The 27,864-nt window shown below is 39.1% G+C and overlaps 1 protein-coding gene across 3 annotated transcripts; it reads left to right on the top strand.

Annotated features, from left to right (window-relative positions):
- Nucleotides 1-91: 91 nt before the first annotated feature.
- Nucleotides 92-26,767, top strand: SLC9A8 (solute carrier family 9 member A8). Of its 3 annotated transcripts, XM_057401743.1 has the most exons (16): nt 92-156; nt 755-933; nt 3,808-3,888; nt 8,179-8,237; nt 11,019-11,102; nt 12,022-12,123; nt 12,785-12,819; nt 13,993-14,136; nt 15,390-15,520; nt 17,378-17,491; nt 19,675-19,791; nt 21,254-21,336; nt 22,672-22,783; nt 23,211-23,431; nt 24,477-24,623; nt 25,924-26,767. In XM_057401743.1, exons 1-16 carry the CDS (start codon nt 149-151, stop codon nt 26,029-26,031), a joined length of 1,725 nt encoding a protein of 574 aa, XP_057257726.1. In that variant the 5' UTR covers nt 92-148; the 3' UTR covers nt 26,032-26,767. The 3 variants fall into 3 exon arrangements, with proteins under 3 accessions (XP_057257726.1, XP_057257725.1, XP_057257727.1); XM_057401742.1 differs by lacking the exon at nt 92-156 and having other exon boundaries at nt 605-933; XM_057401744.1 differs by lacking the exons at nt 92-156; nt 8,179-8,237 and having other exon boundaries at nt 877-933.
- The last annotated feature ends 1,097 nt before the right edge of the window (nt 26,768-27,864 follow it).

The raw sequence follows: 27,864 nt of genomic DNA, 5'->3' as shown, positions 1-27,864 counted from the left end.
AGGCACCGCCGCCCGCGCATGCGCAGCCCTCTACCGCTGTCGTACCATAGAGACCGAGGACGCTCCGCTAGACCGTCACCCCAGAGCCCCGGAAGTGGCGGCGCCGCCGGAGAGCGGAGCGAGGTTAAAGCCGGCGGCCGACAGCAAGATGGCGGAGTGAGTGCGGTGGCGGGCGGGGGGATCGGCCTGCTGCCCTGGGCCCTGCCAGCATGAGCGCTTCTGCTCCGGGGCAGGGCTTTCTCCCTCAGCAGGGGCTTGCGGTGGGGGCAGTGTCCCAGCGCCTCGGTGTCCGGGGCTGCGGGCGGTCAGACGTGCAGCGAGGCAGCCCGGCAACCCCTGTGCTGAGGGGTGCAGCGCGGGCCCCGGCAGGGCGTCTAGGAGCGTCCTGCCGCGGGAAGGGGGGCCGGCTCTGAAGCGGCTCTGTAGGACCTGGCCCGCGCAGTCCCGCTGCCCCTGCCCTTAGCCTGACACGGCGGGTTTGTCACACTCGGCAGGCGAAGTGGGCCAGTTTGTTCTCTGTGCCAGGCTCTACCTGCATCCCAAGCGGCAGTGCATGAAGGACCTGTCAGCTCCGTGAATATGAGCTTCCAATATTTGCCTGTGATCAGATATCACTTAAAAAACCTTTAATGTGTTGGTCACTAATACAAATTCAGTATGATTTGGTGATTGTTCCATGTGTACATGTCTTTAGGAGACTGTTTTTTCGTGCTGCTCCCATGCAGTATAATCACATATTATATTATCCTGACAGATCTGCAAATGCCACCCATGAAGTCATCAATGTCACCCTTCACACCACGCTGGCTGCTACTACCAAACTGGTGGTACCTACACCTGCCAAGCCTATCCTTCCAGTTCAGACTGGAGTCCAAGCACAGCAAGAGGAGCAGTCTAGTGGCATGACGATTTTTTTTAGTCTTCTTGTTTTAGGTGAATGATGAACTGAAAGTCTTTTAATCTCTGTTAATTGTATGCTATATCTGAGGACATAGGTCAGCTTTCAGAATCATAGCATTTTATTTCTCCTCTGGTTTTTCTCTCTATGAAGTGGAATGTTGTACAGGCACAGGGATTTAGAAAGTTGGGTATGTAACTGCCTGAACCAGACCTGTAGAAAGCTGAGGTTCCTCCAAAGCAAGCTACACTGAGAGACTTCTCTGTGACAGACAGGTCACTTAGTCTTCTAAGTGGTCATTCTTTCCAGTAGCAAATGGAGAAAATAATAGGTATGGAGTTGACAGCAATGCAGAAACTTCTGCAGATCAGTTGGGTTAAAAAAACAATTGTCTCCTAGGAATAACTATCATTAAGTGTAGCAAAAAGTAGGAGGCTTCTGATTATTTCTAATGTATCTATTTTTATTCAAAGAGGGTTAATATTTTCTGAGAGATCAGTGGCATATTGGAATTTGGACAGAAATGAAATACCAAAACAAAATGCAGCAGATCAGAAAACTTCCGAGATTAAAATAAGATTTCTGAACATGTGTGTGTTGTGGATTTTAAAAAGGCCATTCATGGTAAAATTGTAGTCTGAGGACTTAAGAGCAGAGCTGTGATTTTTTTAGCTCTGTTCCAGCCTTCTTATCCAGTCTGATAATTTGATGGATCTTAAAAGCATCACCCTCAGGACAGGGGAGTTTCCTGAACAAAGTAATGCTGGTATGAAAGCTTATTGTTCATGGTTATTCCCATTCACAATCTCTGGATTAGGAGTGTAGGAAGGATGAAAATGAATGTGTGTACCATACTCTCAAGCCTGGATGTCATGAGCTGTACAATGGCCTTTAAAATGTTCTATACTGGAATAGACCCAGGAGCAGATCCGTTCTGAGCCGGGTTGTGTCAGAGCCAAGCCTCAAATACAAAGTGCCTGAAGTAACGAGTTATTCTCTGACCCCAGATTTCTATGGCTGGTTTCTCTGTTCTAACAGCACTTCCCTTTCAAAGCCATACCTCTGTTCCTCTATGTTCATGTGATCTGTGAATTCCCTTCTGTTTTGTGACATGCTTTTACTATGCTTTTCCTTAAGGGGACACTCAAATGTTCTTTTAAGCCTGTCCGCTGCTTTTTGCAGCCCCTTGCCTGATTGTTATACTTCTGATACATGCTTGCCAGATACAAACTGAGCAGTCTTACACAAGAAATTGGTGATCAACAGCTAAAGAATATATCAGGCTGCCATAATATTTATGGTGGTGGGAGTTACTTCTTAGGCTTTTTGTTTTATTGCCAAAGTATTTAAAAGCTGGTAGAAAGGAGCTGGTGATAAGATCTGCTGAATATGGATCTATCCCAAAGATAGGGGAATAGAACACAGGAATACTAGATGTCTTTACTGGATGCATATTTCTTATATTCAACAAGCAGGAAATTGGTACAAAGTCAGTAATACTGATAGGTGACTAAAAACTGCTTGGGATACACGATGAAGGTATTGCGGTTGGCAGCCAAATGTCTGAGTTGCTTCTTAGTCTGAACTGCTGCAGTTTCTAGTCCAGCACTTTAAAGTAAGCACCAGTCTGAGTCTGCATTTTTGTACTGTAAATTCTGGTGTTTTGAGAACTGATTGATCAATATCATAGAATGACAGAATAGTTAGGGTTGGAAAGGACCTTAAGATCATCAAGTTCCAACCCCCCTGCCATGGGCAGGGACTCCTCACCCTAGACAATCTCACCCAAGGCCTTGTCCAACCTGGTCTTGAACACTGCCAGGGATGGAGCATTCACAACCTCCCTGGTCAACCTATTCCAGTGCCTCACCACCCTAACGGGAAAGAATTTCCTCCTTATATACAATCTAAACTTCCCCTGTTTAAGTTTTAACCCGTTATCATAAAGATTGGCGGGGTGGAAGTAGGGTAAATATGTGGGGAAAGGAGCCCTGACAGTCTTTATGAATGAAGCCATCCCTTCTCACCATTCTGAACCCAAAGATTTGGCCCTGAACAAATTACATGCCAGTAATTAAGCAAATTACTGTTACTCGTAAGTCCTTGCTCAGTTTGTAAGCCAATCCATCTATTCATGTGCTCTTCAATTATATGCTCACTATGTTTTGTATGAACTTGGAGTACAAGATAACAAGTGGGAGAATGCAGGCATCAGTGTGATGCACATTCCCTAACGCTGTATTGGAGAGCAGGACAACTAAAAGCAATACTTGTATTTGCGAAGCTTGTACTTCTTTGTGACACTATATTTTCTAAACCATTTGCAAGTGGCTGTTTGGTTTTGGTTAACTAGAAGGAGCTGTTAAACCAAATCACTAAGAGAAGCTCCAAGAAGCTGAAGCTAGCTCTGCTTTAGGAGGAAGCTGGGCTAGATGACCTTGAGAGATCCCTTCCAATGTGATTTTTCTGGCTCTGTGATTATCCATTTGGGTAAAGGCCATCTGCTCAGAGGGACTCTGATGTGAAAGTGTATAGCTTTGAAATTCTAATTGAGGCCATGTGTACATATGTGTTTTATTTACAAAATACGAAATGTTTAAAAAAAACCTATTAAAACAGTATATCTCAGAGAAGGTTTTCTTGTAGGCTGAATTGATCTCTAGTAATATTGATATTTTTAGAAGGTAATTTTAAGTATGAAAATTTGCCTTATTTATTCTGTCATGTGTAGATCCATTTACGTCCTTCAGTGAGAACTAGGCTTGAACTAAAATTTGGTTACTTGCATTGGTGGGTTTCTACTAAATCGTTAGAAGTTTTGCTGCATGTATTTTAGAAATACTACTTAAAAGTATATTTTATTCTCTTCTAACACTTCTAAATTTACAATTTATTTTTTTCCCTCACAGCTATCTGCATCATATTGGTGCATTTACTGATAAAATACCGACTTCATTTTTTGCCAGAGAGCGTGGCTGTTGTCTCTTTAGGTGAGTAACCATGACATTTTTCTATTGTATTTGTGTTAGTTCAGGGACTATCAGTAATCTCTACATGAAGTAATGCTTTGTTGTGTGCTAACCATCACTAGAAAGACGCAGCAAACAGGATGCAGTGAAGAGAGCAACCAATTCACAGAATTAAATTCATGGAAGAAACCAAGTGCAGACTGGCCCAGTAAAATGACACATAGGGATGTCACTACCTAAGTACTTTGGCAGCTTCCTCTATTGTTGGCTATCCACTGTAGGATAAAATACTTCAGCATTCCCTGGCAGCAAGAGTCTGGCCTTCTCTTTGAAATAGAACGTGTTTGTATTAGTTGCAGTAGCAGTATGTCTGATTATGTTATTTTAATCTGACTGGGGACTGTAATTGTATCCTGAAAACTCACCTCGACTGCCAGATACTTAACTGTCCCTGTAGTACTGTGACAAGAGCTCTTCCTATGCCTTGAGCTACAAGAATGCCAGCCTTAATGAAGATCAAGTGCTTACTTAATTTGAATTAAATTTGGAGTATTCCTAAGCCTGTAGTTTTATATTAGGGTAATTTCATTTGTTTGTATGTTGTGGCTCCTGATTTATCAATGTGTAAATAAGGAGGAAATCAGGCCAAATGCATTTATAATTTTCTCAGCATACTGTCTAACATAATATTTAAAGAACTTTGTCTCACTAATCCCAACAGCAATTTTTCAGCTGTCTCTAACTTGTTTGCAAGAATCTGTGGTATTTTTGCTTCTATTACTAGAGACATTTCCACTGACAGCCAGTCTAAAAATACAACAAAAAGAGAAAGATGCTTAGGTTTAATCCTAATGTAATGTGAAGCAGTGTAATACTTGCTGAGCAGGTTGATTTTTCTACTTTCTCCTGGGCTTTGCTGGTACCTTCTCTCATATTTCATTACTGTATTTTCACACAAATTGAGAAAATCTTAGACCTGTTACCTAGCAGAAAGAAAACCATGTTTTCCTGCAAGCTTGACTTTCTGAATTTTCAGATAAATCTGGTGCAGACCACATCCCATTACTAGCATAGAGAAAGTGTTGAAGCTTAAAGGGACATTAACTTCCAAGGCCATATTGAAGTTCTGGTATTTCTCTACAGCTGAAAAAGTAATAAGCTGTAAGAAATCTGTAGTGCTGGTATGCATTTCCTGGGCATTGCACTCATACCTTATCTCTATAGGAGCAGCATCCACCAGGTTTCTGTGCATTTATGCTTCTGTTTACCACGGTATGACACTGAAAGATCAGAGCTGCTGCAGATCATCCTGACTTCAGAGACTATGCAGTGTTTGATTCACTAATTGACACACTTCTCTCTCCTTCCATTCTTACATTATTGCTGCAGACAGGTGAGATGTCTTGTGTAATACCTCTTCCAGTATCTTGAAGGGTTCCAAAAGGACATTACCCTTCCTTCAGTATCCTTCCTCTTTGTACACAAAAATCCAGGTAAAGGGTGTTAACATGTTTGGTTTTCAATATGTAGCACAGCGTAGCTGTAGTCTATCTCCCAAACCAGATTACATGGTACCAGCAAATGCAATTCCACTAAGTGAAGACAGTGTTATACCCAGTAGCAACCCAACTAACAGATGTCCTGTGTCAGTTAAGCTTTATTTATTTAGTTTATTGACTCAGTCATATTTAAACTACTGTCAGCTCTGTTGACAAGACATGGTATCCCTATAATCATTGGAATTGCCAGCTAATTGCTGGTCAGTGAGCCCCTGTTACTGGTAATGATCTACACAGCTGCAAGAGCACAGCTTGAGTTTCAAGTATCCAGTTTTGCTAGCAGTGCCAGAAGTGAGGTGTGTCCTATTTTGACTAATAGATTAAGTAAATGTTCTCAGGCAGTTGTTGAAGGCTAATAAATATGGCAGCAGAGAAGTTAAGTATGATTTTCACAGCTGTGTTTCCTCCCATTGTCTAAGCTGCTCAGAAGCTTTAGGTTTAGGGTTTCTAGGGCATGTTAGTCCCCTGGTGGACAGCAAGGGAGTGTATTCTCTTAAAGCTGGATTTTGATCTTCATCCTTAAAAGTTACTGGAATTTTATTGGAAAAATAGTTGTCAGAACAGTTCTTCTCTTTGATTTGTTACTGAGTTTTAGCATGTTCTCAGGGAGAATAAAGGTTGGTTGTAATAAGAAAATTCCTGTAACATTTTCCAAAGGATGAGGCTTAGATTAACTCTCACAGAGTTAGCTTTACGGTTAGCCTTTTGACAGAGCTGATCTACCTGATTTAATAGATGGCGCCAGCTGAACAGAAACTGTACTCAGTAATAAGAATAGTAATTCTAGTAATAAAAGAAGAGCAGTTTGTAACAATGTGTGGGACAGGTTTCTGCTGCTGTTAAACCCTCCTGGTGAGGCATTGTTTTGTGCAGCCCTGTCATGACTTTGCTTTAGCATAATTGGTTTAGTAGTACTGTTGTGTTATATGCAGGTAGAAATAACTTGTGCTATGTAAATGTGTAAGTTGTATGGCTCAGGCTTATCCTTTTCCCTTAATGTCTGCTGTTGCCTTTTTATATTCATTTAACTTTTGATATAATGAAGGGACCTCATCTGCCTGTGTCACTGTTGTTAGATTCAGTTTGTGATTAACTCTTACTCCAAATAAGAGATTGATAGCAACCCTTTGGTTAAACCTCTGGAGCTCACAGGATAGGGATGCCCAGCTTGTAGCCCACAGGCCACAGCTGGCCTCCTCACAGGGGTCCAATTCCGCCAAGTCACAATGGAGTCCTTCCATGTCAGCAGAAGCGAGCTGAGGGATTCTCCTTTCTTTTAAATCCTCTCTAAACATAGCTCATGTGAGGGCTTTCAATACTAATTCATAAAATACCAAAAGTTTCTTCAGGAAATACACTTCCTTAAGTCTGTGCCTTCAGATGTAGGCTCTGGTTGTTGTGGTTTGTTTTCTCCCCACATAAACTTCCTGTTAAGTGATAAAAGTAGTTGCCGCTCTGCACAAACTAGAAATGTTCTAGTCCTTGGCTTCTGACACAGCTTGCATCCCAGAATGGAAAGCCTGACTGTTCGTACTGAGACCTGTGTTTATATGGCATGTGAGTGGCTGTATCTGCATTCTGTTCTCCTTTAAAGAAGAGCAGACTTTTGATGTTCCTACATTTTTGGTTTGCTCTTCCTTTCCATAGAAATGATTTCATGGAACAATTATTTCTATCCTCTGGGACCAATGCTTTCACATATTTTTGTATGAAAGAAGGCTTAAGCCTCATGGCTTTGTGTGTATGACACATGCATCAGGAGTAATCCACGTGATGCTATTTGTAAGACTCTTGTGATAGCTACAGCATGAGAGAATAAAAACAAGAGTTTCAGAAAAGCATACTTTAAAAACTTCTCTGTCACTTTTTACCTTGGATTCAGTGTATTCATTTCTACATCCAAGTGTTTGACTACGAAGTCTCCATAAATAATAAACACAGATCTGGAATGTGACTAAAGACAAATTCCTCGTAACTCCTTGAAAGCAGTTAATGACAGTTCATGAATTGTCTTTGTGACTTCCAGAAGAAATCTTGTTATTTCGGCATTTTCTGACGTATCTGAAGATGTATAGGAGGAAAGAGCAAGATAATGTTTAATCATTGAGTTTGTAGCACCCTTGATAAAATTCTTTTATACTCAAATGAATATTTCTACATGACTTAAAGGATGTGTGATTCATTTGGGAAACAGTTCTTGACAGTGTCTCCACCTCAAACAGAATTTGCTGCCTACTTCATTGCCAGTAAGTACTATGACTTCACTGAGACAAAATTCACATCTGTGGAGAAGACTGATTTCAACTTAAGCTGTGTTAGTGCTGCACATAGCATTGAAGTGACAATGAAGGGTTTGTGCTGTCACACAGATATCTAACTCATAACTTCCTGATTATTTAAGAAAGAAAGGTGGAATTTGATTTGAATGCAGCTTAGTTGAGTAGCATATTTTTGACTAGTTAAACCTGTTACCTTTATGAACCAGTGAACCCAGCACTCTCAATACACATGTTCAGTATTTGGATATCCCAAGTGACAGTCTTTTGTGCAGGAAAGCTATGGTATTGCATAACATGTTGGAAACTGTCATATATCAGACCCAAAACAACTTTGTCTTTCTGTGATTTAGGAATGAAAAACCTGCAGCTTTATGTTTTGTCTTGTTTTCAATTTTAAAGCATTGTTGACCAAGAGTCGATGAACAGTGTTGTGTTCTGTGAAAGTTTCAGCATGTTATCTCATTCTCTCCTAGGTATCCTTATGGGAGCTTTTATAAAAATCATAGAGGCTCAAAAGCTGGCCAACTGGAAGGTACATTTGAAGCAATTAATTTTTAATGAAAAGAGAACAATCCCTGACTGTAATATTAGCTTCTTTAGATGTAATTTCCATAAACTTAAGCGCATGATACTTGATACCACAGCTTGGGCTTTTTCTAACTAATAAGCACAGCCAATTTGAGGTCCTGATGCTGCTGAACATTTTCTACACAATATTTTTTTCCCTGAGTAATACTTTTTAAGGTACCAAATCTGTTCCTATTCAGACACATGATAGAAGAAGGCAATGGGCATCTTTGGCATTAGTTACAGTAAAAAATATAGTAATTCAGTTATTTGTCTTGTGTACTTTTTGACTGTATTTAGTCCTCTTCCTCCTTTTGGAGTTAATTTTCATAGGAAAACACCACCACATCACCAAAGCAATGAACTCTTCGCTATTCTGCTTTAATTTAAAATCTTGCACTATTTAAATTGTAATTTTGTTTCACAGGATCAGACAGTTTATTAGGATTAGATCAGTGAACTGATTGAAATCACAGGGATTTGAATTACTAGTTTTAAACAGGATTTATATTAGGAAGCTGAGAATCTTGGGCTGAGTAGTGAATTTTAATCCTAGCTTGCAGCTCAGCATTTGTTGGCAGTTATTTCCCTAGAGGAAGATCTTTTTTTTCCTTTCCTTAGTTGAAATACATTAAAATGAATAGATTTTCAATGAGGTGTAGCTTTTTAATTACATATTATACTTCTTTTTTTGTCAAATAACTACACTAATTCTGTGTACATTCGTTTGAGTGATTACATAGTTCAAGAGTTACGTAGTGATACTGCATTTTTACATGTTTACTTATTAGAAACAGTGGGTGGTGCACTAGTTAGTGTGTTTTTCATTCCTGATTTATGTTAACTGGATTGGACTTAAAATTGAAAGTTGGTTAGGCAGCCACAAAATCAGCATTTTACAATAGCTTGGTATTGGTTAAATAAAATAATCTGAAAAAAAATCATGTATGCAGGAAAAGAAGATAAAAAGCTTAAAGTTTCTTTGAGCACTGATTCTATAAACACAGGAAATATTGATCATTGCTAGTGAAGTATGCAGTTTATTTCAGGTAAGCATTGGTCAAGTCTTGGGAGGCACTTGGGGATGCTGTGACTGGTTGCTCATGTTATCAGCTAAGGTAAAGGGTCACAATTAACCACATTATTATTTGCTTAGTTACTTTCACTGTACTAAAGCTTAGGTTTTAACATAGGCTGTCAATTTGAGATGTGAAATCTTCTAGTCAAAAATTATTATGCACTTTATAAAATGGTTTTAAATGTTTAAATATACTAGATAATTTTTATGTATCTGATATGGGGAAAAAAATAGAGTATTTAACTGCAGCCTATATCCGTGTACAAAGCAAATCTTGAAACATATCCCTGCCCTAAGACATTTGTAATGTTATTTCTAGCAATCATGCCTTACTAAGTCTTCAGCGGACCTTGTACTTGCTGATGATTCTTGCTATCATGGAAGATAATTCCAGTCCTCATGGTTTACTTTCCTGGTCTCTGCTTCAGTGCAGCACAAATAAAAGTCCTTCCTTTTCATTATTTCTCACCTCCTTGTCCAAATATGCTTTCAGGAGCTTTTAAACAGTGTAATTAATTGAGTATGTGGAATTTTTGTTCTAGCACAGTTACTATATGGACAGAATCTAGGTGGTATTAGCCAGTGATACATGGAATTGTGCATACAGAATATCAGGCTAGAGCATTTCTGTATAAAGGATGAGTTTTATTTTCTAAGTCCCCCAAATCCTTTAAGATGATTATCACTGGTACACACAGGAATGAGGCTTTAAAGAGATGAGTACTTCTTTTTGGAAAGCTGGTATTTTAACAGAACAGTCAATCAGCTGTTTAACCTGGCTTTAAACAAAGTAATCCTTGCTTACAAAGGTGACAAGTTCTGCTGTATTCAGAACTGAGGGGACTGGGAGGGGACCTAGTGGGTAAAGAGAGAGGCTATGATTAATCTACTTTCTGTGCGTAGTCTGCCAGCAGAAAAAGTCCAGTGTGCCAGTCTAGGGGTACAGCTCCATGAAGCGGTGTTAGCCAAGTGGTGAGATAGGTGACAAAGAGTAAGGTCACCAAAAAGTAACATCTTACTTCACAATAGGTTTCATTTATATCACTCTGATGGTAAAAAGGAACCCTCAGAATAGTACCATTATTTTACAGGTATGAAGCACATTTCCCAAGAAGAATCAAGCCTCAGACTCTTACCAGTATTATATATATCTTGAGCCTGTTCGCTTGCAAATGTACTAAGATGGGGATCTGATTTCTTCTTGTCAGGTGATGAGTTTTCTAGTGAAGTGTGCTTGGTCACAGTTAACTAGATTATGTTCGAGCCTGTGGCCAAGAGGTCACTGTTCCTTGACAAACCTCACAGGTTTTGAGACCGAGATAAAATGGTAATACTCTATGTGGAAACAGCAAGGCTTTTAAAACCTTAGTCATAAGTAACCTATTTTCTGTGCAGCTTATTTGGAGACAATAATTTAAAATAAGTAATGCCTAGATTTCTATCGCTGGATTTAAAAAGCCCGATAGAAGTAGTAGCCCTGGAGTATTTTACTATTCTTCAGTCTTTTATATTGTGATAAGAAAGGAGAAAGATTAATGCCATTTTCATTTTCCAACATTTTTGTTCTTTTGTGGTTTGCTCTCCTTAAACAATATCCTTTTTGGAAGATTTGATGTTATTTCCATAATTATTATATGGTTGAAATTATACTTCATTTTTGGTTTGCAGGAAGAAGAAATGTTTCGTCCAAATATGTTTTTTCTGCTTTTGCTTCCACCTATTATATTTGAATCTGGATATTCATTGCACAAGGTCAGCTCTCGCCAGACACTCATTTTAAATGTTGAGGTTTTGTTTGGAACACATTCTCCTGTTATCTTTGTAACATTTAGAATAATTGCATTGAATTCCATTATATTAGTCATTAGGGAATTGTGAACGCAAAATTTAAGCCTCTTCAACCCAGAATGCAGGGAGTGTAGCTTGTTACTGTTAACTGAATGTTGGCAGGGTATTAGGTACTGCACAGAGTTTGTTTTCCTTGGTTGGAGAGGTTTCGAACCTCATTGGAACTATACAAGAGCTGATGTGAAGGAGGCAAAATGGCAAGGAGTAGGATGAGAAGTGGGAGAGGTGGAGTCACTCCTTAGCTAGAGAAGGGGAGAATGTTTACAAGGCTTTCAGCCTTTGCGTGGAAGCCTGTATTTCTGTGGACATTTCTCACAGCACTAGTCCTGCCTGAAATGGTTCTGGCCCTCCCTGTGTGCTTCTGCTTGAGCTGTGTTGCAGGAGAGGGAGTGAGCAGTGGACAAAATACCATGAATGGGTACCAACACCAAAGATTTTCACATATAAAAATCACAACCTAAGAAATGGACTAGCAGCTGGGAAGTTTGCAAGCTGTTTTCAGATGCTTGTCTACAATGGATGGATTAATTTACAGTTCTGTCAGGTGGGGAAGGTGTCAAAGTGCTGGTAAATATCCAGCTGTTCATCTGAGATAGGTTTGTTGTTAGGGTACAAGACTGACATCCTGTCCTGGGTATCGGAGAAATTTTTGTTCTCCTCAAGGGAGCAGGCTTTTTAGGCAGAGGGTGTTGATGGATGTCCTGGGGTACTTGAAGCTTTATTATCAGTTCGGAATCAGAATCTAATTTAGATGCAAACCCAAACATGATTTTTCTCTCAGATTATTTTCACTAATTTACTTGCTTTTATTACTGTGTTGCAGGGTAATTTTTTTCAGAACATTGGTTCCATCACTCTGTTTTCTGTGTTTGGCACTGCGATATCAGCTTTCATTGTAGGTGGAGGAATTTATTTCCTGGGCCAGGTAAGATTTAACTGCTTCGAAGCACTTATCTGGTTTGCTCTTTGAAAGTCCATTTTTCAAGAGCAGACAAACATAGTGAAAGTGAATTCCTAGGATACAAAGTCCAGTTCTCTGCAGTCGTAGACGCAATATTATATACCCCCTTCCATAGGTATAGCGTGATCCATGTTGAAAGCAATTAAGACATGCATTGTGTTTTATTTACTTAGTCTTCCTCTTGGAAAGTGTCCAAAACCTGTATTCCCTAGAGCCAGCCTCTAATCTCCAGTATTAAACTTACTTGTTCTTCTGTCAGTAATTTTTGATTTGCTTCTCTGCCTTGGTGTTTCCCCATTTATTATAGATAATTATATTTTCTCTCAGGCTTCTTTCTGGTAGGCCAAAAAATTGATACTTTCTTCTTTGCCTCTCAAATTTCCATTCCTTTGATTGCCTTAGTTACTCTGCTCATCTCTTTCTGTTCCAGTCCCAACTGGTCTTCCCTGATTTTGGGTGACCAAAATAGTAGTAGATCGCTGTTAGACTGGGTAATGTCACTAGTGTGATCTTTTTTATTATAACAAACGTAGGATTTGATGAATAGTTTCATTTTTAAAAGCAGCAGAAAAACACAGTTGATTGTGATTTTTCTTTTTCTTTTATGTTTTGCCTATTCTTTCAGGCTGATGTAATTTATAAACTGAACATGACAGACAGGTAAGCTCTTGCAGAATGGTGTAGTGTGTGAAATGAAGCAGTCTTTAAGATAACTGTATATGGGAAATGCACTGTAGTTGGCCAGCTGTTCTGGTTAATGCTTAGATTCAACATGTGTGAAACTTATAAAGAGACTGAACACTTCTAAACCCTATTTATTTATTCTCTAATAAATTTATTTAGATTAAATTATATAAAATATAAATAAGTATTATAAATATAAATATATGAAAATAAATATGTTTAGTAAACCCTAATATATTTATTATCTATTTATTACGATCTTATTTCCAAATAGTATTCTGTGCTCAGTGATCTTTTTACACAGGTTTTTTAAACAACCTTTAAAGTTAAAACGTATAACTTTGGTTAGTCACTATTATTAATATATATGATAAGGGCATAACTTCCTTGTCCTTGTCCAAATCTTCTCTTAAAAGATAGAATGACTTTTTCATTATCAATAATATAGATTTTTCAAGAACTTGACAAAGATTCTAAACAGTTTCTTAGGAGTACATCACTCTACCTAGGAATAAAGTTTGTTCCTATCTTTTTGGAATCTGTTTATTTATTGTATAGCCAATACAGGAGTTCTGTTAAAATCTATAAATACCTTGGGTAGGAAGCAAGAAACATAACAAGTAATACATGCACAAACAGCAAAAGTCTTCCTCACTTGGTTCCAAGCGTTTGACTTTTACACAGCTGAGCAGGCCCATTGGCTCTGTACTGTCTATCTTTGGATTCCAAAGTAATGAAGTTTTAGCAGTTCCCTTTAAATATTCCTTTCTAATACTCCTGAACACGTAACACTACGCATGTGTGATACATGGTTTGGGCTGTGTCTGTAAAGTTGTTTGGTTTCCCATTCTTCTACTCTCTTCGTACTTAGTTGGAGTAAGATACTGATACTGTTGTTGAGAGCTGGGAGTTAGGTATTTCTCCAGCATCTCTTCCAGCTGGACAGCAACTTTTCTCTTTTGTTTATTAGTAAATGAAAACCAAAAACGTCCCTTTTGTCCCATCAAATTCTTATGAATAGGAAGAGAGCATAATTTTTCACTGCATAGAAACTATGACACATAATGCCTTTGTTATTAGTTGCTCATAAAAGTTTACTAGGTACACACTTCTCTTTCATCTAGTTTCCTTTTTTGTTTTGTGTTCCAGTTTTGCCTTTGGCTCTTTAATATCTGCAGTTGACCCTGTGGCTACAATTGCCATTTTCAATGCCCTCAATGTGGATCCTGTACTCAACATGTTGGTTTTTGGAGAAAGCATTCTCAATGATGCAGTCTCTATTGTCTTGACCAAGTAAGTGCATTTGAATTAGATGTGTTTATGGGAACAACGACTGCATTGTTTTCTGTTAATTAGTTATTCAGACATAAAGTAGTTCTTCCATCTCTGTGTGGGACATATCATTTATTTCTGGTGTAAAGCTGAATTTTGTATGATCCTTTGTTAAAATCAACCTATAACATAAACTGCATAGGCAGAAGGAAGTGAATGGATGTCTTATTACCACTACCTCAAGCACCTCACTGACCCCAGATAATTGATTGCTTTCTCAGTCCGTATGTTCACCAGCTCTGTTTCCATCTGAGAGTCCTGACAACAGAAGACAAACGTGTCCTTTCAGGCTTGCACAAAAATATGTATCTTGCCAAATACTCAACTGTGTCTCCTATATTATTGGCTTATATCCAGTCACACGTAAGCTGGGAGGAGTACATCAAGATCCATGCAATAGTTTCATATTTATGTTGGGGATATCACAGGGAAGAACAGCATTCCATATCCTTCTCCTTTGCCCATGATAATTATTTTGAGCCGAGTTAAATAAGTTTTATCTTCACGTTATTGCTGAAGTTAATGAATGTGACTGTGAATGTACAGAAGGAGTAGCTAGACTAAGGAAGTTAGTGTAATTTTTCAGTTAACTAATTGCTTTTGATACAGTCATGGTTCTTTTATGGAAGACCATGAAGGCTGACAGCAATTAAAATGAACACTAGTTGGAATCCATGTTGTCTTTGCATGGAATTTTTATGAAATTCAAAGAGATCTCTTCACTTTCCTCCTTTGAGCTTCTTTGCTTTTCTTCAGTGACCTTCTTGTCTCTCGTCCACGCCTAAATATTTGATGAGAAGTCTTCCTGTTCATTTGTTCTTCTCTCAGGATCACATGATGGGTCTTTTCTTTTTCATACCCTGAGTTTTTACCGCTGCAGAGCGCGTTTTCCTTTTCAGAGTCTGAAAACTGTTTTGTAATACTGGCCATTATCATAGCCTATTTATGCCATTCTGGGGATTCTTCAGAAGAGCAATGCTGGGTTTCCAGATTTTTAGCAGAATTAGGTTTCCCTTTGGGGATTACACTGAGACTTGATTTAACATCTTTTGACATTCCTCTTGTTATATGTATCACAGTAAAAGCCTTTTAAGAGCGGTAGCAACAAAGAAATGGAAGCCTTTGTTGTTGCTCTCAAAGGATGTTTGGTATTTTTGGATCTAGGCTTAGAACTCATAACTGTTTCTTTTTATTTATTTTTTAATTATCTCTAGCACAGCAGAAGGTTTGACAAGAGAAAATATGTCAGATGTAAGTGGATGGCAAACCTTTCTACAGGCACTGGGGTACTTTCTTAAGATGTTCTTTGGCTCTGCAGCGCTTGGTACACTTACTGGTCTTATTTCTGCATTAATATCCTTTTTTAAGTATTGGTGATACACGTGTGAATTGGTGAACTTCAAAATTCTAATAGTGTCTTTTCTTTCCCATCTTCTCCAGCATTTTTTAGTGGATATTTCCTGTTAGCCATTGTTTTGTTGGCCAAGGGTGTTCTCGTGTTTATTTTGTTTTTGTGTTTGTGTGCAAGGGTGTGCATTAAGAGTTGCATTAAATTTTTATGAACATAATTAAGGTCTGAAATGCTGTGTAGTTGCCTATATTAGTGTGTTATAAAATATGGTAATTGGTTCGTAAATTCAAAATACATTAATTCCATTTCAGTTCTGATCCCTTTTTACAAACATATGGCTCCTTTTTTACATACATAAACTAGTTCATTTAAAAGGAAAAAAAGAGCTGTTTTTCCCGAGGGCTTTTGAGTCAGACCAGCTCATTTGTTCCTATGTATCATATTCAGCAGCTGAATACAGATACTGTTCTATCTGGATTTACACCGAGTTATATTTTGCCTCTTCCACTTCCATGAAGTGGTTGCTAAACAACCCAGAAGCTTCTCTCCCGAGATAAGGAAGGATGTTTCTTTGTAAGTCAGACACCTTTGTCACTTTTCAGAGCTTGTTTAATGTTAACACTGACTTTACTGCAGGTAATCTTTTGTGTCAGGCTTGTACAACAATTATTCATGTCATGTTGTTAAGCACTTTATTTGTAAATAACAATAATAGAGTACTTGATTAACTGCAGACATATTTCCTGTCTTGGTTCATTAGCCTGATTCCATGAACTTTTAAGTCATTCTATACATCACAACAAAAGAGGGAAACAGATGTTCAACACTTCTTTTACTGATATCTAAATGCGAGTCAAATAGAAAAACAGCTTATTTGCCCTATTACAATTACTTTGCTTCAAAGTATTGGATTTACCCTGAGCATGCAAAATTTCAGTGCAGCAAAGGATGTATCTTATTAGTTGCCAGCAGATAAATACAGTGGAAGGTTGTTGCTGGTTCATGGCCCAAGGGAATGTGGACTTCCATGTGACAGGCATCTAAGCCTCTGAATCTTAACAAAGATGGTAGGTGGAGTATTTTAAAGTGCTAAGGACAGGGTGCGATTGAAGGAATATTCCTCAGTGTTAATATTACTGCAAAGCTGTCGTATCCATTTGAAAGTAAATGGAAGTCTAGTGACTGAGCAGAAGAGATTGCTTGCTTTCCTAGTGTGGCAAATAACAATGTCTGAGGCAAAATCTACTTGTACTTGGCAGCTGTGCTGCAGGACTGTGCATGAGATGCAAAGCAGCACTTGCAGCCCTTGACAAACATCTGCATTTGTGACTACAAACGTAAAGTAAGTTTTAAATATCCTGAGTGTCAAAAGGATGTTATTTTTGTTAAAACATGAGAGCTATTTTACATTTAATTTGCTCTTTCATAGCTATCCCCTGTTTTTAGAAAAGTCTTTACTATTTAATAATTCTTTATGGATTTTCTGCAGTAGTTTTGGAGCAGACTTCAAAGACTGAACGTGTGAGGAAAGGGCTCTTTTAGATCCATACAGTTGGCATATTGTTATCAGTATTGTAGAGGTACATCAGTAGCAGATCTTTGCTGTCTATAGTCTGTCCATTCTGATAGACTTCTACCAGCAGCAGCTTCTGTAAGAAACACTCCTCATTATTTAGTAACCTTTCCATTAATAAAGAATTATTAATCTTTCCATACTTGAGGCAAACGCCAGTGTGTACTTAGCTATTCAATAGATAAGTACATTCCACATAATCATTATTTTGTCATGGAATGACACAGATTTCAATTTTTCTTTGAATTTTTCCTATGTACATTTTCCATAACATTTACATGTATACGTACTAAAGCACATTGATTTAAGGAAGACGCCCTCCCTAGAGTTTGGGATGATGATTATCTTCGCTTACCTTCCTTATGGGCTTGCAGAAGGTATCTCACTCTCAGGTGAGTGGCAAAATGAGTATGTGCAGGTTTATTGGGTAAATTTAGGGAGTAGGTATTACTTGTGTCAAAGAGGGCATTAAAAGATGTGTTTGCTCTACAACTTGGACTATATAAGAATGTTACAAGTTTGTGAGGAGAAGTAGCAGGACTAGATTTCTTGTAAATGAGCTACAGGTATGAAATCGGGCTTTCTCAAAATGTACGTGTGAACTAATGTGAGTATTTTAGAATGGATCTGTAGCAGTGTGTATCAGCATGCTCTCACTGATGTCAGTGGAGTTAGGGGTTTTTATATGTATGAAGATGTGGCTTATAAATCATGGTAGTTACACAATCAAGATGTATAATCCTAATGCAAACATTCCATTCTGCCCACTATACACTCTGAATGTGTCTATAGGCCAACACATATGTAGGGGAATGAAATTATAGGAAACCTGAACAAGTAGTTTGATATGTTAAAATATTTGCACTGCTGTAAAAACAAGTTTTGCCTTGTGGGAAGGTCTCAGCACATGGCCTTTTCCATTTCTCTTTTATACTGCCTATTAATATAAAATTATGATAAATATTACAGACTTGCAGGGCCATTGCATTATATAACCAACACATCTGCATGGTGGTATACAGTGAAAAAGAACTTACAGTAAGACTCCTAGGTAGCTACTCTCAGGATGACAAAGATTCTGTGTCATTTTATTTATAAAGACAACCAACCTCCCTCATTTCTCAAGTGCCTTCAAGAATGGCTTCTCAAGAAATCTAAACTTTGAATGACCTTAGGCAGGTCACCTCTGTGTTTCAGACAAAGGATTCTTTTGACTGTACCTCAGCTATTTTAATCCTTCCAGTTGTGTTTATTTGTGCCACTCCTGGGCACACAGGTCCAGCCAAACACTTCTAGTCTATTAAACTTCCCTTGTTTTGGGCAAAGCAGGCATCTCACGTGTCATCCTGTCCTCTGGAGAGCTGCACTGCAGTTGATTTCTTCTGGGTTATATTGTCAATTTTGGTTTGTTATTTCCTCGCAAGGAATACTGTAGTTGTTCTTCAAGTGGGCTGCTACATCCTAACCTTTGCAGGTGTAAGTCTATGCAGCAAGCAAGCACAGAAATGTTTAAAACTTCCTTTTAAGATACCCAGCTCCCTGTGAACAGTGAATAATGGACCGTGTCTGTGGCACATCTTGAGCAGTTAGCAAAATAGGTTGATATTCATATTTTTCTTATAAATAACCAAGAACAGGGAAGCAAGGGGGATAGAAAAAGTCCCTAACATCAATCAAAGATTTGTCAAATACAGTGAAATCTGAGGTAGTTGTTCTGGCCTGTGATACCAGTTACTGTACCTCTGCCCAAGCTGTGCATGCCATTAGGGCAACTGAACTCTAGAGTGGAAAATTTGGTGGCTTTCTCCATTGTTGATAGCTGAGACTAATCCCTGTAGTAACATAAGCGGATGGTTTGGTGACCCTTTCTGCTGGAGGCAAAGGACATTCTATAGCAGGTAGAATTCCTTGCAGGCCCTACATAACACACTCTACCTTCCTTATGGTTGGACTCCAATCTTAAAGGTCTTTTCCAATGTAAATGATTCTTTGATCCCTGCAGAGGTGATTTTTGCCCTGAATTCTCAAGTCTCAATAGCTTTTCTGATTCTCAGATAGATAGAAAATTGAGGGTACACCTGTGTGTGTTATTTGTTCCTAATTTTCTATGGCATTAGATGTGGTGCACCATACTGGATTGTATTCACATGGTCTCATTCTGCTTCTGGTGGAGTGATTGGGGCTGGCTGATGAGCAGGTAGGAAAGAGGGACACGCTTTCTGGCAGAACTAAATTACACAGTTCTCTAGCCCCCCTATTCTCAAATTGGTTTTATTATTCTTTTGATGTCACTCTATCTGTCAGGAGAGTGAAAAACCCTCAAGAATTGGCTTTTTAGTTCCTCAATTTTATGGGAAAATGTGACATAATGGGGATTTATCCTAGCTTGCAGGTGACCTATATTTGACCTCCTAGTATTTAATATAATCAGTGGAATGAGACCAGTAATGAATAACAACAGTAATAGAAACCCCACTTATTGCTTCATAAGCTTTTGTGTTAGTAAGAACTAAACCCACAAATATTTGCAGAGTACAAGCTATTCTTCTGTTAACTGCCACATTTTTACCTGCAGGTATCATGGCAATCCTCTTCTCTGGCATCGTGATGTCTCACTATACACACCATAACTTGTCCCCGGTTACACAGATTTTAATGCAGCAGACACTGAGAACTGTTGCTTTCATGTGTGGTAAGTGCTACCTGCTATTAATACCTAATATTAACAGTATAAAAAATTATTTGCCTGAAATGGTGATCCTGATGGGAGCAGCAGAGGTGTGAACTTTCTTTTAGCCATTTGTGTGTCAGTGATACATGTCTTTAAGAGAAGAATTCCTAGTGGGGGCTGGAAGGCAGTCAGAAGTCACCTTTCCTGCCATACAGGATAAAACATACAGTAAATCTCTCTCTCCCAGCCTGCAGGCTCCTGCTAAGATTTGCCACAAGATTGACAACCAGATAGAGATCTCTGACTCCTATATTCCTTTGGTCTATTTTTAGCTTTAAAAGATGGATTTTTAGCAGTATTTTTAACATTATTTTAATAATAGCTTCAAACTGAGAAGAGGTTTTTGTAAGTAGAGATACAAGCAGCAAAAAGTCCAGAGCCTTTCCATTTCCTTTTGCAAACCAAAGTTTCAAAGAAATCACATGCTTATTACAAATATATCTTGTTTCTTTAGGGGATTTCATCCATGTGTTCCATATTGTTCGTAGGAAAATGCATTTGGAACATAGTCAGAGGGTGACCTTAATGCAAACTGAACTTAACCACTTGTTACCTGAGCACAGTAGCTCACCAGGGTTTGATCTTACTTGATTACAAATGCTAAAAAGCACATATTAATTGAAGTCTCTATAAAGGAGTTATTTAAGGTACCATTTTGAACATGCAGACATAAGTAGCCAGTACCCAGAGTCTCACCAAACAGTGTCTTACGCTGCTATGGTCTGTCCAAAACCATCCTGTTTTTAACTGCCATTATGATAAGGAGCCTACCTTGCTGGGGCTGAAGTGAACTGATGAAACATCTTGACTCTGTGATACTCTGATGGTAATGGGTTGATGCTGTGGAAATAAAATGTTTGGATTACTTAGTCATTGTGCAGTGGTGGTACTACTTCAGATCTGCAATATCACTTCCGGAGGTTGTTAGAATATATGAGGGTTGTTAGATCAGTGCAGTATTTTATTGCAAAGAAAGTCATGAACTGCTGCCACTTTAAAAAGTTTAATGAATTGAATATTTTATCAACTTGTTCAACTTGCAGGATATGAGATTGTGCCTGACAATCAGTTTTATATAGAATCCAACTCAAAGCTACAGAAGTCCATAATAGTCCCTCATGTGACTTTTGTTCTGCAGATTCCTCAAGTTAAAAATTCCCCAGTCTTTAGAACAAGGTTTTGTAACCTTTGTTCATACTTACTACGAATTTACAGTAAGAAAATTACAAACCTACACACACTGAAGTGCTGTCCGCTGACAGCAAGTGGAAGAGTCAGACCTTTTGCATAATGCCATTTGTGCCTACTTTGTGCATTCAGAAGTCAGGAAATACTATTTTATGTACTGCATGTAATAACTGATAATAGGAGTAGGAAAGATTTTATGTAATTGTTTATTTAAGATGTGATTTCTCTTTTTCAGAAACGTGTGTTTTTGCATTTCTTGGCCTGTCAATTTTTAGTTTTCCTCACAAGTTTGAGATGTCCTTTGTCATCTGGTGCATAGTAGGTATTTACTTTCATCTATCTCTTTTCAGATGCATTTTTAGTATTGGGGTGGGGGGAAGCAACTTACAGTTAATATGTTTTAGAATAGTTATGTTTTATATGGGCTTATGAAAATACTTTTTATATATTGAACAACATTAAATGATTATTCTTCACTCCGCGTTCACCTTCTTCAGAGGAAGTCCTTAACTCAAACCTTCTCTAATGTGTATTCATTCTTTGACTCCATTCTTAATTCATTTTGCTTCATTCCGTATTTCAGTGTAACTTTATGTGCTGGCACTTTGAAATACGTTTCACATGAGTATTACCTACATCTATTGCTACTGCAATTGTGTAATATAAAGACATGAAACGAACATTTTCTTTTGCACAGTCAAAAGAGGGAAATGTGAATCCACTTTCAGTCACATACAACAATGTATCCTAGTGCATTTTAGTCTATGGTTTATGGCAAGAATTGCTACCTACAATTCCCAGGTGGTGATACCAGCATGGGGAGCTACTCTTGCTGCATTGCACCCAACTTCTTTATCTAATATATATATCTAAGGTGTGACACTTCCTTCTATGTAGCATTGCCCTCATAGGCATAATGTAAATTGTGTAATTTTGGGGTGATTCATAAAGGAAAACAGCACAGCCCTTCAAGGATCCTGCTGACTAATTCTAGGATATTTACCTTATCAAAGTCTGTTTGTGGTGGAGCTTAAAAGCTTGTTTGTGAAAACCTTTGCTTTTCTGAGTTAAAAGTTTTCACTGTATTTGTTAATTGTCTGCCATTAAATCAATAGTACATCTTTTTCCCCTCTCAAAACATCATTTCAATGTGTGGTATATTTTGTAACCATACCCAGGAAAGCATTGAGGAACTCGATTACATGCTATTTGTTTGGCTTCTGGCCTTTTCTTCTGAGGAACTGGTCCATGGGGAGGCAATAGAAATATCTTATTCCATCTTAGTGTTGCACCAAGGGGACAATTAAAGGAGCTGAACTGACTGAACTGAGGAGGACTTTCACCCAAAGTAATTCTTGGTCCCCCTGGAATGCCTCTTGGGTTTCATTTATTTATTATAAGTAAAGTAGTGTCTGCTCTCTGTCAGTGACAAGTCTGGTTTAGTTTCTGTTAAGCAGACAAAACGTTTAAAACCTTAAATTCCACATTGACCTATGCTGAGAGATTTCTTCATGTTAACTTAGCAGCACTTTTACTTGCAAGACTTGTGATGAAAAGAGCACATGCATCTGGGTTGCACAGGGTAAGGTGAAACTTGGACCTGCATGAATGTAATGCATCAAATGGTCTTTTGCTTTTATTTCTGTTTTTCAGGTCCTTGTTCTGTTTGGTAGAGCAGTGAACATTTTCCCACTTTCCTACCTACTCAACTTTTTCCGTGATCACAAGATCACCCCCAAAATGATGTTTATCATGTGGTTTAGCGGTAAGTTAGAGCTCAAATTATGGAGAAATGGAAAAAATGTGTCTTTTTCATTGCATGGGCAACTCTGAGAGGAACCAGTTTACTGTCTGTGGAGCACAACTCAGCTGAACATTTGCACTGTTCTCAAACCCAAGTGCAATAGATATGTTCTTTCCCCCCTTTGCGATAGATTGCTATGGGTGATCCCCACTAAAGCTTTTCTGTAAACAGTCTACTATTCTTTCTAGGTCTAGCAATTTCACAGTTTAAACAGCAGTATTTGAAGAGCTTAGACTCATTTTAGGGTGGTAACCAAATAGTAGATGAGTGGGCATAGTAGGACTGTAAAAGTCTTTTAAAGATAGAGAATTCCTGTTGGGCTATCATGGTGCTGAGGACCATTGTACCTGTTGATTCATGCTTCATTGATTTGCTGTTCTCTGATAAGGTTTACGCGGAGCAATTCCCTATGCCCTCAGCCTCCATTTGGGCTTGGAACCAATAGAGAAGCGGCAGCTCATTGGGACAACAACAATCATCATAGTATTGTTCACCATTCTGCTGCTGGGAGGAGGGACCATGCCCCTCATCAGACTGATTGACATCGAGGATTCCAAAGCACGCAAGAGGAACAAGAAGGACATCAATCTTAGCAAGACGGAGAAGATGGTTTGTTGGGTTTTTTATTCAGAGGATCACTGATTTTTATTTTTTACTAAAAAGTAAAACAAAAGCAGTGGAAAAAGCCAAGGCGGTAGGACAAAGCCAAGCAGTGTAATTCTGACATATCCCAAAGACAGAGCTTGGGTACTGTTTACACAAAATAACTGTTTGGACAAAGGGAAGGGAGAGTGTCTCTTAACTCAGTCTAATTATAACTCTATCCACACAAATTAAAGTAACCCCTGCAAAAGTGTAAAGCAGATGATAGAGGATTGAGTCATATACAGAGGGAAAGTAGCTAGTACAACGTGAGTCATGAATTAATCATAAAAGGCAGATGAAAATTGGAAGAAGCCAAAGCAAAGGCCATGAGAAGGTGGTATCAACAGCACCCCTCTGACTGCCTTTTATGCTAAAGCAATTTCCAGCTAAGCAAGAGTACTGAAGAAAACTAACAGCCAGTGTGAAACCTCACGTGCAAAAGACTGAAATATGTGAAGTATCCCAGAGCATTTTCCTGGTTTTCCGCAAACCATCAAACTACACACAGGGGATTGTTCTGTAGGATCTGAAAAACAGCTCCTCCTGGCATGAGGTTTCAAAATGCTTGCAGTCTTCAGAACTATCTTACTCTGTCCACGCAGGGAGGTATGTATAGGAAGGGCACAGGGATAGGGTGTGTTCTGACACAGGGTTTGTTTTCAGTAAAACAATGACATTAGTGTGGCTTGCTGGATAAAATCATTGTTCAGCTCACAAGAGAAAACCTGCACTCTAGAAATCTGTTCTCAGCAGTAGCAGCAATACAGAACGTGGAACATTTGAGACCTTTTACCTTTCAGCGTGAAAAGAGAAGCTAGGTGACTTTGGGAGTCAACAACTGGACAGATTTGTATAGCTATAATCCCTGGTAGGCTGGGGTGATAATTTCCATCTTGTTCCAGCACAGGAAACAGTTGTGAGAAGGGAGAGCACAGAGCAGAGGGCTGAGCAAGCCAAAGGGATGACTGCAGCATTTCTCATGTTACTGCAACATTTGTGATCTTTCCAGGGAAACACCATAGAATCTGAACATTTATCAGAGCTCACGGAGGAGGAGTATGAAGCCCAGTACATAAAACGCCAGGACCTCAAAGGGTTTATGTGGCTTGATGCCAAGTATTTGAACCCTTTCTTTACCAGAAGACTCACACAAGAGGTAAGTTTTTCCTGTTTTCTAGGAGAAAAGAGCCCATGGTAGAGTTGGTTGTCATTTCATTCTGTACGATTCAAAGCTCACAGTGTAGCTGTGCAACTTGCACATTAGGTGGGAAGAGGGAGCCACCTAATATATTACTTGTGTGTATGTAGAGCAGCTGTAATGAAAAGCTGCACTGCAAATTTGCAGGTTGGATTAAATGAGCATCTCTCAGGGCTACCACAGTTAAACTTTAAAATGCGTATGGATTTATTGCCTCTAATCTTGCAGAGTGCCATGAACAGTATCAGGAGTTACTAGTTATTACTGCTGCTAGAAAAGCTGCTGCCACTCACACAGAGCTTTTCAAGTGCTGTCATGCAAAGTTGCTGCCTTTTACTGTACATGGTCCTGTGCATTCTGGACCTAGGATTTGTCTGCAGAGTGCAATTTATATCTGGGAAATACACACCAGCATTGCAACCTTCACCTTTAAGACTTCTTCACTGGGAGACTAAGACTTTGAAGCTGTAAATGTAAAATGACACCTGACTGAACATGTAACTTAACACTAGAGTGGCTCTGAGAGGTGTAAATACTCTGCCATTTTCACTCCCATGCCTCAGAAACCTGAGGCTCCTTAGCCACACTGGTTTGGGGTGGTTTTTTTTTCCCCACAGTTTTTCCAGTTTGCCATAGAATTAAGCATTTTTGCTGTGGAGTTGATAAACTTGCGTGAAGTGTGCACATTCCATCATCCTAGACTTCCCATACTATTTTTCCTCTTGTTTTGTACCTTTCTTTTCAAAGGAATGTTTTCAGCACTTTCCCACAAAAGCTAAAGACATTTTTTGCAAAACCAAAAGGGACTCATGAAACCAGAGTAAGCATCTGATTCATAGTTGGTAGCCAGAAGCATAGGCTGCCATCCAAATTGCAACCAAAGGCTAGAAACGTAAGTACATGAATCACCAGAGCAGGTCACAAGCAACCCAATGGCCCTGGGAACGTGCAGAGAGAAGTGAGATTCAGAGCCAGGCCATGCAGACAGCATCAGGGTTGTTGAAACCCACAGAGCAGGACTGTGTAGAAAACACAGGTATAAAAATACCCGTCATCAAAAATAGCATCTGTGGCAATAATTACTGCCTGAACACTTGATGAGTATTTTCAAGTCGGAAACAGAATTGCTTTGCATGCTTAGAGACCAGGAGTGGATTAATTCCTAAGGAGTATGTTAGACTAGCCTTTCTCTTTTGCTCTATCACACAAGTAGCATTGTAGCTAAGTAACAAACTGTTCTGGTTTGCATTTGCCTCAGGACTTGCATCATGGGCGCATACAGATGAAAACCCTCACAAACAAGTGGTATGAAGAGGTACGACAAGGACCCTCAGGATCTGAAGATGATGAGCAAGAGCTGCTATAGGACACCAGGCAGGAGTGCAGTGAGTCTAGATCATTAGAAAGAGGGTTTAAGGATCAAGAGTCTGGCTGCACAAAAGCTGAGAATGAACTTCCTGATTTCAGACACGTCTTGTGCTACATGTTTAGATACAAAACCACAGATCTACTGGGCTTGATATTACTTGTCAGTGATGGAAACCGTAAGTGTGAGACACTGGAATGAATGAAGAACCTTTCATTCAGGTTTTACACCATAGCAAATTTAATGCAGCCTATTGAAAAGCAAGAACATCTGCCATGAAAAGATCACATTGTTTAATGGGGGGATTGTCTTCCTATTATGAAATCTGTTGTAAACATATGCTGAAGTACAGAGCCACATATGACTCTGCAAAACAGAATGAATTGCACTTTACTTTTTTTTATATATATATATATATTCATTCACAGCATGGAGAATCTTGACAGTTTATACTGTGAATGTTTCAGCACTAGTAAGGGAATCTGACTGGAATAGTTCTGTAATTTATGGGATTTGCACATTATGGATCTGGAGAAGATGTGTACCTTGACAAAAAGCATATGTTGCACATACAAGAAAGCACCTCTGGGAACTGGTGGTTTTGTCCTTTAAGTTCTTGATTTCTATTTTATGGGATTTCTTTCTTTTTTTATACTGACATATCAAACCCACAGAACTGATTATAGCACGGTTTGGGGAGTGGGGGTTGTGTCACATAGTACAGAACCACATTAGACATTGGAGGTTTAATGTCTTCTCTTTGGCTAAAGCCAGTTGCAGTTGGGTTTCTGTAATTGGCAGTTGCTCTTTGCTGGCACTTTGGCTTCAAATCTCAGAAAACAGCAGCTTTTGTTTTGCCTGATTCATGAAGTATCCCTAACACTTCAGAATCCGCTAGTGGAATGTTTAAGTTCTAGTGGAAGCCAAAGCAGTGTGTACACACACACACCTGCAAGATCTAACCCAGGTACAAAGATACTGCACATTGCCGAAGCAGCCTCAGTTGGGAAGTGCTAAACAGCTTTCATTAAGTTGTTGTTTGTTAATAGGGTTTTTCTCTGCTTACACTGTTTCAAAGCCAGCAGTATCATTTCACTTCTACATGGCGTAGTCCATTTGCTCAGAGTTGTGTGCACCTACACAGACCCACAGTGTTGGCTGCACATTTGCCACGGTTACACACAGCAGTTTGCTCTTGCTGCCAACCCACATCCCTCATTGGGCATTTACATATTCACTGTCAAAATGTGAATCATAGTTCTGCGTGTAAATCTGACATGCCAAGTGCACGTTTGCTTCCGAGAGTGAGATGTATTTTTGGTCTGGTTTTGCTACCGAGGTTTGTAATCAACAGCTTACCACTGGCAGAAATAAAAGTTCAAGAATGTATTTAGAATCCTAAACCTGTGTTGTCTGAGCTGCTTTCACAGTAACACATCTTGCTAGAGGACTCCCTTCTTCCCTTTCCCCATCCCGTTTGTTTGAAGACCTTAATCCCAGAGCTGAAACATGCACTGGTGGGAACAGGGCATGAACTTGGCTTCTGGTGCTGCCCAGAAAGCAGTTAATGCTTGCTTTATCCTTAGGAGAGGGTCTGTGTAAATCTCAGACTTTTTCTTCACCCTTCATGGTAACAGTAGACTTAATTACGTTCCAGTTTCCCGTCAGCCTCACTGGGTGTCTCAATATGAGCACACCAGGCCAGGAGCTGCTGGAAGGGCTCTGGGAGCTTCCATTGTCACTGGAAGGTTCACACTTATCTAGGTGCTGTTGCAAGGGGCTTTGTGTTATCCCTCAGTCATGCGGAAATGTAAATTAGCCTCCAATTTCTGC

This window comes from Pezoporus wallicus, unplaced genomic scaffold (genome assembly GCF_028554395.1).
Source record: "Pezoporus wallicus isolate ANWC-B61680 ecotype Strahan unplaced genomic scaffold, APGP_CSIRO_Pwel_v1 contig_9238, whole genome shotgun sequence".
NCBI classification, from domain to species: Eukaryota; Metazoa; Chordata; class Aves; order Psittaciformes; family Psittacidae; genus Pezoporus; species Pezoporus wallicus.
This window is presented reverse-complemented; position numbering and strand designations above follow the sequence as displayed.